The sequence below is a fragment of the Nerophis ophidion genome, linkage group LG09 (genome assembly GCF_033978795.1).
Source record: "Nerophis ophidion isolate RoL-2023_Sa linkage group LG09, RoL_Noph_v1.0, whole genome shotgun sequence".
NCBI classification, from domain to species: domain Eukaryota; kingdom Metazoa; phylum Chordata; class Actinopteri; order Syngnathiformes; family Syngnathidae; genus Nerophis; species Nerophis ophidion.
Genome location: NC_084619.1, coordinates 41,710,978 through 41,723,418, shown reverse-complemented (window position 1 = coordinate 41,723,418; position 12,441 = coordinate 41,710,978). Strand labels below are relative to the sequence as shown.

The following is a 12,441-nucleotide window of genomic DNA, read 5'->3' as shown; positions in this document are numbered from 1 at the left end:
ATGTTTTGGAGTTTTGTCAGCATGTCTGCGATGTGGACGCAACTTTAATTTATCCCAGATATACACGCGGACAGCAATCTACAAAATGTCAAAATATTAAGAGGAAAATGGCAGCTTTTAAGGAGAGAAAGTCCAACTGGAGCAGCAGCGCCAAGCAAGTGTGACGTCATGCTTGCTGCAGCTCACCTCTTGTCAGGGACACTGAGGGACAGAGGCATTCTCTAATCATGAGTACGTGTTATATTAACACCACAAAAAGATGTTAGATTTGTTGCTAATGGTTTTTAATAAAAAAGTCATTAAACGTCTTTAGACACTTGAAAAACAATATAAAAATATATGATAATACTAATTAATAACATCATTTGTTTTTAAATGTATGTATACATTTTTTGAGCCTTTTTAAAGTAAATCATATCATCACAGCAGATTATGCAAATTATATGATGACGTCATTATAACCACGACCATAATCCCGCCGCGAACTAGGCTCCCACACCACCACAGGTATATTGGAAATTACTTATTTCTTCATGCACACCTTATTTCTCTCATATTACCACTCGCATGGCTCTGCTAGCAACACAGCTAACGTTACCCATGCTGCTACCTCTCTGCTCCGTGAGGGCGTATACGTATGTGACGTATGACGTGACAGTAGGTGACGTGTGGAAGAAGGTGCGCTTGCTGTCTGAGAGAAGGAGAGACAGGAAAGAGTGAGAAGAGCATGTAATGTAATGCCCGCAGCTAAAAGCAACTGTGTGAGAACGTATACTCGAATATCACGATATAGTCATTTTCTATAATGCACAGACACAAACCCGTGATATATTGTGTATATCGATATAACGCCCAACCCTAGTTTGTCCTAAACGTTCCTGCCAATTCATTTTACACACTAAAAAAATTTTACTAAATCTTTTTTTTGGGCCCTATAACACAATATTGTACCGTGAGATTTAGATACCATTACATCCCTATGGTTTACATGTCAATGATGTAGTTAAAATTGTTGTATATTGACGTTAAATTCTTATACCACTAAAATTAAGTATGAATATCGATCTTGCTTGAGAATGATTTGAATGAATGAGATGCGGTTTTGAAGTCATGTGTTCTACCGCTTTTTATTATTGTCTACTGACTAAATAAACAGAGACGCATCATTTTTACTTCCATTGTGTATAAAAAACCTTTTAGATTCAAAATCTGCCTGTTTAGAGGTTTCTTTTTACCATCCAAGATGAGATGGCGTCATGTCACATATTTAAAATGTTTTCTTTGAAAACACACTGACACTTTAAACAGGTAAGTTTTTATTAACATACACTTGGAAAAATATTGATTTATTTCAAATCCTTAACTTTGCATGCTTGTTGGTGTAAACAGTTCACTCCATCCCCAGGCTTGTTCTTCTTTGCTTGTAAATAATGTAGGGAAGAGCAGCATTTTGATCCTCCACAGAGATTGTAGAGATTGCAAAAAGCTTATTTTGAGCCAAATCATTTGTCAAATCTGACTAAAGTTGCGGACTGAGACTCCATATTTAGGAGTATGTAACTTGTGGAAATACATCTGAGACAGAACAATCCATATGGAACATAATAGTCCAATATATTGTGTCTGCCTCACAAAACGAAGGTCCTGGGTTCGGTCCTGCGCTCGGGACCTTTCTGTGTGGAGTTTGTATGTTCCTTCCAAGTACTACGGCTTCCTCCCACCTCCAAAGACATGCACCTGGGGATAAATTGATTGGCAACACTAAATTGGCCCTTGTGTGTGAATGTGAGTGTGAGTGTGAATGTTGTCTTTCTATCTGTGTTGGCCCTGCGATTAGGTGGCAACTTGTCCAGGGTGTACACCGCCTTCTGCCCGATTGCAGCTGAGATAGACTCCAGAACCCCTCGCGACCCCAAAACGGATAAGTGGTAGAAAATGGATGGATGGATACCGTACTGTATTTAAATCTTTAAAATAGTTGTTTCTGTGTATCATGCAGTATACCGCTACTAATAACGAGAGGTGACTTGACATTGCAGATAAAAGTGTTTCTCTGTTCATACAAGATACTTTTTTATCACGCTGAGTTCTATGTGGAAATGTTTTATCTGTATTACATCTTTTATCTGTATTACATCTTCATCACAGTGGGTTACATCTTCATCACAGTGGGTTATCAAATGTCTGTACACTCTTTTCCTTTTGCCCCAGATTTTAGGACCTGGATGTAATTCACTGATTTGCTATCAGCAAACTGAATGCCCCATGAGTAAAATGAAGTAAGACCTGGATATACATTGGCTAAATACACACATCAAGCTGAAGCATATTACATGAGTGTGTTTGTATGCCTGTCCGTGTGTGCGTGTGTGTGCGTGTATGTGTGTGTGTTTGTGTGTGCGTGCGTGCGTGCGTGTGTGTGCGGTGGTCACAAAAACAAACCACAAAATTGAATGAGTTGCGGTAGTAGCGAGATTGAAATGGCTGAAACAACAAATCAGAAGTAAACATTCGTCAAATTTATGATGCACGCGGGATGTGTGCTAACAATCGAAGTCAGATTTGCAGTAAAGTTGTAGTGCTTTGATAAAATTGCAAGAGCATGAATAATATTCTCAGGTAAATTCCAGGAAAGACTAATTGGTTGGTAAGCTGGTAAACAGGTAGGTAGATAAGAACCTAGTTATGTCAAAAGTGTGTTTACAATACATTTCAAAACATTACCTTAGACTTGAGGTCAACGGTGAGAATGTGTTGTCGTCCTGAAGAGTCCTCAGCTTTCAGCCTCAACATTTTAAACTGTGCGTCTATAAAAAGCAACCTGCAATTGGAAACATACACAGCAATCTACTATAAATTAATGCATAAAATTATTTAACATTTTTCGTCAATTATACTAATAGTATTTGCAAAGTTTATAAACTCACAGCAGCTAGCAATAAACAAAACAGAATTAAATGATATAGTTCAACAACTGAAATTTTATGTTCACGATGGATATCTTTGAATGTGTGTACATTTTCAAAATACATATAATTTACCATGGGCATTTAATGAAGTTGACGGTAAGTCTACAAACCATAACTGTCCGCAGAAAATGTAATATGTCCTGTGTTACAGTGCTAATCAAAAACAGTTGGAAAGTGTCAACAGAACCTTAATGTATATATATATATATATATATATATATATATATATATACATATATACACAAACAAACACACATACATACATACACATATACAGTGGGGCAAAAAAGTATTTAGTCAGCCACAGATTGTGCAAGTTCTCCCACTTAAAATGATGACAAAGGTCTGTAATTTTCATCATAGGTACACTTCAACTGTGAGAGACAGAATGTGAAAAAAAATCCAGGAATTCACATTTTAGGAATATTAAAGAATTTATTTGTAAATTAAGGTGGAAATAAGTATCTGGTCAACCATTCAAAGCTCTCACTGATGGAAGGAGGTTTTGTCTCAAAATCTCACGATACATGGCCCCATTCATTCTTTCCTTAACACGGAACAATCGCCCCGTTCCCTTAGCAAAAAAACAGCCCCAAGGCATGATGTTTCCACCCCCATGCTTCACAGTAGGTATGGTGTTCTTGGGATGCAACTCAGTATTCTTCTTCTTCCAAACACGACGAGTTGAGTTTATACCAAAAAGTTCTATTTTGGTTTCATCTGACCACCTGACATTCTCCCTCTGCTGTATCATCCATGTATCCATTTTGGTATAAACTCAACTTGTCGTGTTTGGAGGAAGAAGAATACTGAGTAGACCTTTCTACCAACCTAGAGAGTTTACAGCAACCATAGTGATAGCAGCCTACATCCCTCCAGATGCTAATGCTAAGCTAGCAATGAAACAACTCTATGCTGCCATTAACAAACAGCAGGACATACACCCTGAGGCAGCCTTGTTGCGGGAGACTTCAACCACTCCAACTTGGAGTCTGTACTTCCCAAATTTTACCAACATGTCTCCTGAGGGGACAGGAAACGCGACCATGTCTATACCAACATTGCTGAGGCTTACAATGCCTCCTCCCAGATTCTGAGCAGCAGAACCGGTTTCAGCAGACTGACTGGAGCTCGTTTGCCACCCAGTCTACCCGGGACTACCATATCAACTTGAACCTCTACACCTCCCTTTGTGTATTACATCAACACCAACATCGATGATGTCACCACCCTCAAACAGATAACCACGTACCCTAACCAGAAGTAGTGGATGAAAAGAAAGGTACGTCAACTGCTAAAGGCGCCGGACACCACTCTTTATATCTGGTGACAAGCAGTCCTACTGTTCAGCCAGGACCAACCTGAACTAGGGAATTAAGTGAAGTGAATTCTATATATATATAGCTCTTTTCTCTAGTGACTCAAAGCGCTTTTACATTGTGAACCCCAAAATCTAAATTACAGTTTGGTGGCACTGTGAGCAGGTGGGTAAAGTGTCTTGCCCAAGGACACAACGGCAGTGACTAAGATGGCGGAAGCCTGGATCAAACCTGCTACCCTCAAGCTACTTGCATGGCCATTCTACCAACCGAGCTATACTGCCCTTTAACTAACCGGGCCAAGCAGAACCACAAACTGAGTGTAGAGGAGCACTTCGCAAACTCACACCCCTGACGCATGTGGCAGGGCATCCAGACCATCACGGATTATAAACCCTCGGACAACTCTCCCCCAAACACCGACGCGCCTCCCTGCCGGACGAGCTCAGTAACTTCAATGCTCATTTCGACAGGGACAACCAGGATACGGCCATCAAAACTGCTCTCCCTGCTGTCCTCCAACACCTCACTCTCTCCCCCACCGAGGTGTGTGCAGCACTGAGCAGAACGAATGCACGCGAATCAGCTGGCCCTGATGGCATTTACAATTTTGTGCTTAGGAACTGTGCTGAGCAGCTGACCGTGGTGCTAACTGTCATCTTCAACCTGTCACTAGCTCAAGCAGGTGCTTCAAGACCACCTAGATCATGCCAGTGCCGAAACACTGACATGATCACTGCAGTGAGCCTCAACGACTTCCGCCCAGTCACACTCACCCCCATCATGATTAACTGCTTCGAGCGGCTGGTCCTGGTTCACCACACAGCTGGACTTTCCCCCTCATTGCATAAACATCAGTTTGCTTACCGTGAGAACCGGAGCATCTCCTCAGCTCTACACTGAACTCTTTCCCACCTGGATGAGAGCAACACCCATGGGAGAATGCTGTTCATCGACTACAGCTCAGCATTCAACACCATCAACCCCTCTCTACTCATCACCAAATTTGGTGCCCTCACAAAAACCAAGGAGCTGGACATCAACCCCTCTGTCTGCAACTGGATACTGGACTTCCTAACCATCATACCCCAGTTTGTTAGGTTAGACCACCTCACCTCTTCCACCCTCCCCCTAAACACTGGCGTCCCACAGGGCTGTGTGCTGAGCCCCCTCCTCTATCCCTCTACACCTACGACTGCACTCTTGTACATGGCACCAACACCATCATCAAGTTTGCGGACAACACAACGGTGGTGGGCCTCATCAGGAACAACGATGAGTCCACCTAAAGGGAAGAGATCCAGCACCTGGTGACTTGGTGTGCCGACAACAACCTGGCACTCAACACCAAGAAAACCAAAGAGATCATCGTGGACCTCAGGAAGACTAGAGCTGGTGCGCACACCCCCATCTGTATCAACGGGATGGAAGTTGAGCAAGTCACCAACTTCAAATTCAAATCTCTGAGGACCTCACCTGGACCCTCAACACTTCAGCACTCACCAAGAAAGCCCACCAGTGTCTCTTCTTCCTGAGGAGACTGAGGAAAGCCCGTATGTCTCCTCAAATCCTGGTGAACTTCTACCATTGCGCCATAGAGAGCATCCTTACCAACTGCATCACAGTCTGGTATGGCAACTGCTCTGCCTCAGACCGGAAAACACTGCAGAGGGTGGTGAAAACAGCCCAACGCATCACCGGAACACCACTCCCAGCAATTGAGACCATCTATCGCAGGAGGTGTCTAAATAAAGGCATGCAGCATCGTGAAAGACACATCTCACCCCAACCATGGACTGTGATAGCATTTATATATTGCTGCATGTACTGCATATACTCTGATCTATATATACTTATACTACAAACCCTGTTTCCATATGAGTTGGGAAATTGTGTTAGATGTAAATATAAACTGAATACTATTATTTGCAAATCATTTTCAACCCATATTCAGTTGAATATGCTACAAAGACAATATATTTGAAGTTGAAACTGATAAAAAAAAATGTTTTGCAAATAATCATTAACTTTTGAATTTGATGCCAGCAACACGTGACAAAGAAGTTGGGAAAGGTGGCAATAAATACTGATAAAGTTAAGGAATTCTCATCAAACACTTATTCGGAACATCCCACAGGTGTGCAGGCTAATTGGGAACAGGTGGGTGCCATGATTTGGTATAAAAGCAGATTCCATGAAATGCTAAGTAATTCACAAACAAGGATGGGGCGAGGGTCACCAATTTGTAAGCAAATTGTCGAACAGTTTTAGAACAACATTTCTCAACGAGCTATTGCAAGGAATTTAGGGATTTTACCATCGACAGTCCGTAAAATCATCAAAAGGTTCAGAGAATCTGGAGAAATCACTGCACGTAAGTGATGATATTACGGACCTTTGATCCCTCAGGCGGTACTGCATCAAAAACCGACATCAGTGTGTAAAGGATATTCCCACATGGGCTCAGGAACACTTCATAAACCACTGTCAGTAACTACAATTGGTCCCTACATCTGTAAGTGTGAGTTAAAACTCTACTATGCAAAGCAAAAGCCATTTTCAACAACACCAAGGAACGCCACTGGCTTTGCTGGGCCCGAGTTCATCTAAGATGGACTGATGCAAAGTGGTAAAATATTCTGTGGTCTGACGAGTCCACATTTCAAGTTATATTTGGAAACTGTGGATGTGGTGTCCTCCAGAACAAAGAGGAAAATAACCATCCGGAGTGTTAAAGTGCAAAGTTCAAAAGCCAGCATCTGTGATGGTATGGGGATGTATTAGTGCCCAAGACATGGGTGACTTACACATCTGCGAAGGCACCATTAATACAGGTTTTGGAGCAACATATGTTGTCATCCAGGCAACGTTATCTTGGACGTCCCTGCTTATTTCAGCAAGACAATGCCAAGCCATGTGTTACAACAGCGTGGCTTAGTAGTAAAAGAGTGCTGGTACTTTCCTGGCCCGCCTGCAGTCTAGACATGTCTCCCATCGAAAATTTGTGGTGCAATATGAAGCGTTAAATACCACAGCGGAGACCCCAAATTGTTGAACGACTAAAGCTCTACATAAAACAAGAATGAGAAAGAATTCCACTTTCAAAGCTTCAACAATTAGTTTCCTCAGTTCCCAAATGTTTATTTAGAGTTGTTAAAAGAAAATGTGATGTAACACATTGGTGAACATGCCCTTTCCCAACTACTTTGGCACGTGTTGCAGCCATGAAATTCTAAGTTAATTATTTGCAAAAAAATGTTTTATGAGTTTGAACATCAAATATGTTGTATTAGTAGTGCATTCAACTGAATATGGGTTGAAAAGGATTGCAAATCAATGTATTCCGTTTATATTTACATCTAACACAATTTCCCAACTCATATAGAAAAGGTGTTTGTATACCACATCTGTCTGAGCATACCTGCTTACCTGTATATACTATACATACATACATACATACATACATATATATATATATATATATATATATATATATACACACACATATACATACATACGTACGTACGTACGTACGTATACACACATATTACATGTATATATATATATATATATATACACACATATACATACGTAAGTACGTATACACACATATTACATGTATATATATATATATATATATATATATATATATATATATATATATATATATATATATATACACACATATACATACACATATATATGTATATATACATATATACATATATGTATAAACATATATATATATATACACACTTATATATATGTATACACACATATATATACATATATGTATACACATATATGTATACACAGATAAATATATATACACACACACATATATATACACACACACACATATATATATACATATATATATATATATACACATATATATATATACACACATTTATATATACATATACACACATATACATACATATACATATATATACACACATATACATACATATACATATATATATACACACACACACATATACGGCGTGGCGCAGTGGAAGAGTGGCCGTGCGCAACCCGAGGGTCACTGGTTCAAATCCCACCTAGAACCAACCTCGTCACGTCCGTTGTGTCCTGAGCAAGACACTTCCCCCTTGCTCCTGATGGGTGCTGGTTGGCGCCTTGCATGGCAGCTCCCTCCATCAGTGTGTGAATGGGTAAATGTGGAAGTAGTGTCAAAGCGCTTTGAGTACCTTGAAGGTAGAAAAGCGCTATACAAGTACAACCCATTTATCATTTATTTATATATATATATATATATATATATATATATATATATATATATATATATATATATATATATATATATATATACTTACTATTCTCACTAAATGTAGCTGCTTAAGTTCTGTTTAGCATACCACTCAGTTCACTCCTATTCATGTAGACATACCCTATTTCAGTGGTTCTCAAATGGGGGTACGCGTACCCCTGGGGGTACTTGAAGGTATGCCAAGGGGTACGAGAGATTTTTTAAAAATATTCTAAAAACAGCAACAATTCAAAAATCCTTTATAAATATATTTATTGAATAATACTTCAACAGAATATAAATGTATGTTCATAAACTGTGAAAAGAAATGCAACAATGCAATATTCTGTGTTGACAGTTAGATTTTTTGTGGACATGTTCCATAAATATTGATGTTAAAGATTTATTTTTTGTAAAGAAATGTTTAGAATTAAGTTCATGAATCCAGATGGATCTGTATTACAATCCCCAAAGAGGGCACTTTAAGTTGATGATTACTTCTATGTTTAGAAATCTTTATTCGGAATTATTTTTTTATCTTTTTTTCCAAATAGTTCAAGAAAGACCACTACAAATGAGCAATATTTTGCACTGTTATACAATTTAATAAATCAGAAACTGATGACATAGTGCTGTATTTTACTTCTGTATCTCTTCTTTTCAACCAAAAATGCTTTGCTCTGATTACGGGGTACTAGAATTAAAAAAATGTTCAGAGCAGGTACATCACTGAAAAAAGGTTGAGAACCACTGCCCTATTTAATCACCTGTACATTGTATATTCACTGTATATTACATTGTATATCACTGCTGTACTTTACTGTTTATTTGCACACTCGTTGGATGCCAAACTTCTTTTCGCTTTACTGTACTTGTGCTGTGCAATGACAATAAATTAGAATCTAATCCAATTTATAACCTTTGAATCACAGGTTGGTGAAATGTGAAACTGAGCTTGTTTACAGCCAGTTGTTTTGGTTGCACACCCTGAGACAGAACATCCACTTAGCCGTTTACATTTATCTATTACTCAATCTTACTATCCATCCATTTTATTCAAAGTTGTTGGTCAATTCAGCGGCTTTTACAGGCTTTCTATCTCCAAAACAAGTTGCCACAACTATGGCAACTGTCCTCAATCCCTGTAAAGCTAAAATCATAATACTTTTTGCATATTATAAAAGACACTTACGCACTTTCATCAGTGCTTATCTTGGCAGCGATACTGCAGACCTCGTCTGTGTTTGCAAATTTGAAACCAATGCTGTACCAGCTATCTGTGACCATTGTTAAATAAATTATGTTAACCATCCCCAAACGGCCTGATACTTGGAAGTGTACAACATAGGAATGCTGATTACAACACCACTCAAGTAAAAAAAGAACAGTTCCAATAAATTTGATAGGCACAAATGCCCAAAATACTTTAAGTATGTACATGTACTAAAAGTATGTTTTCCCAGAATTCAGTAGCAGCGTACTGTATTAAGCTCAGTATTGTATGGTTTTGGTTTGGGTTTTATCATAAAAAAAGAGAAATACATACAAATTAAAAAAAACATTCATAAAACCAGGCATCTTTGGATTAATTTATAGATGAAATGTCGGTGCCAAGCTCTGCTCATACTATAAATTAAACGCCTTCTTTTTGAGTCGATTTCAACCTATAAGGCGTAGTATACTGCAATGACATGTCCTGATCATGCACCAGCACTAGTCAGATTTATTGTTCCACTGCCCCCTTCCAGTGCAGTTTACCCTCGACTGAAACTTCAAGACAAAACACTAAGTCAAATGACGAGCAGAGTCCTCCTCCAGATTTACAGTACATTATGCCAGACACTCTGTGCCTGACTTGGTTGTATATCTGTCAAAGATTTATGTATGTTAGTAAGAAGTGATGGGAGCGGTGTCCTCAGGGATGACATACATATACACACTTAACAAAGTGATAGAATGATGACAATGTCAGCGGCGAATGGCTCATAAACCTGACCGCTCAATCCCATTTTTGCAATCAAACACAAATGAAGGACATTCTTCCTGAAGTCTACACATATAAATACGGTACATAATGTATAGATAAAGCCAATTCTATTTTCTTTTGGCTTATTCTTTCCCACTACCATTTCTACATCACAAAACATTTTTCAAAAAAAAACTGTCCTGTCCAGCCACTTGGGCAAATCATATTGTTGATGTAGAAGCCCATATCTACTGTACAGATTTTTTTTTTTTTTGTAAAATTAGAGTGTGTGACGCTTGTCTTATTTGTATTTCACTTTATTAAATGTTTGTATAGAATTTTATGAAACAAAACCATTAAAAAAAAAGTAAAATATAAATTATTCACAGCTGTTCAGTATCTGTTTTATGGAGGAATGTAGTCTATTATATAAATGTCACCCGATGTCATTAAAAAATATTGATTTTGAATTGAGATTCATTTCAAATAGAGAATTGATTCTTAATCGAATCGTTACACCCAAGAATCGAATCGTGTTGTGCCAAAAGATTCACAGCCATAATACACACACACACACACATGCACCCGCACACACGCACACATTTAGTATTTACTTAATAGTAAGGCTGTCAACGTTAACACACCTGATTAACGAAAAAAATAAAATTGCGTTACCATAAATGAATAAAGATGAATCAGTGTTTGTTTTGGACTGCAGAAGGCAGCGCGCATTGCACAGGCAGTAATCATGTCACACGCCAGTGTGATGATACCGCAATGTGCTCTGCACCCTTCAAAACAAACTCAGCCGGAACTTTAGATAAAACTGAGGTAATTAGGTGGTATTGCAGCGACAAACGTTATATTGACACACATCAAGTTTAAAATAGCATCTTAAAGATAAACATGAACATGAGGATGGCATCGCGAGCATGAATACGACATGGACGTTGTACAAACTAGAGGCAGTTTGTACAAAAAAGAAATAATCCGAATATGTAAGCTTGTCTGTGTAACCAAGGTTTTGGAATTAGATGAAACTCAGCAGAAAAGTCAGACCATAACGAGGGAATCGAGAGGCACATTATTTATTGACAACAGTCATGTCTCTTATCACACACAGGCTTGTCGTCAAGGCACCCTACATACAAACACACACACACTTCCGGCTTCACAATAACAGCGCAACACAACACATTCGGTCCAACTAGGCAAACAAAATGAAAGATGGCTTACATTTGTTTAATCGACTTGTTAACTAAGGAAGAGTAAATGCAGCTGTAAAAAGAGCACTATGTAAAGTTGTTTATGGGTATCTTTAGCATATTCTCTATTAACCTACTGTATAGCTGTACCTAGTTTTCTATATTATTGCAGAGACTTTCAAAATGTAAACTTAATTCTTACTACACTTACTGTCACCAAGTTTTGAGCAAATCAATGACTTCCAGTTACAGTGGGGCAAAAAAGTATTTGGTCAGCCACCAATTGTGCAAGTTTTCCCACTTAAAATGATGACAGAGGTCTGTAATTTTCATCATAGGTACACTTCAACTGTGAGAGACAGAATGTGGGAAAAAAATCCAGGAATTCACATTGTAGGAATATTAAAGAATTTATTTGTAAACTATGGTGGAAAATAAGTATTTGGTCACTTCAAACAAGGAAGATCTCTGGCTCTAACAGACCTGTAACTTCTTCTTTAAGAAGCTCTTCTGTCTTCCACTGGTTACCTGTATTAATGGAACCTGTTTGAACTTGTCATCTGTATAAAAGACACCTGTCCACAGCCTCAAACAGTCAGACTCCAAACTCCACTATGGCCAAGACCAAAGAGCTGTCGAAGGACACCAGGAAAAGATTTGTAGACCTGCACCAGACTGGGAAGAGTAAAGCTACAATAGGCAAGCAGCT

General features: G+C 38.7%; 1 protein-coding gene across 1 annotated transcript in view; it reads right to left on the bottom strand.

The window, feature by feature from the left end:
• Positions 1 to 12,441, bottom strand: part of fancl (FA complementation group L) — a 93,787-nt gene that overhangs the window by 43,745 nt on the left and 37,601 nt on the right. The window contains exon 6 of the mRNA XM_061910999.1: positions 2,725 to 2,821. Within this exon, the coding sequence (XP_061766983.1) occupies positions 2,725 to 2,821 (97 nt within the window). The remainder of the gene's footprint in view (positions 1 to 2,724; positions 2,822 to 12,441) is intronic.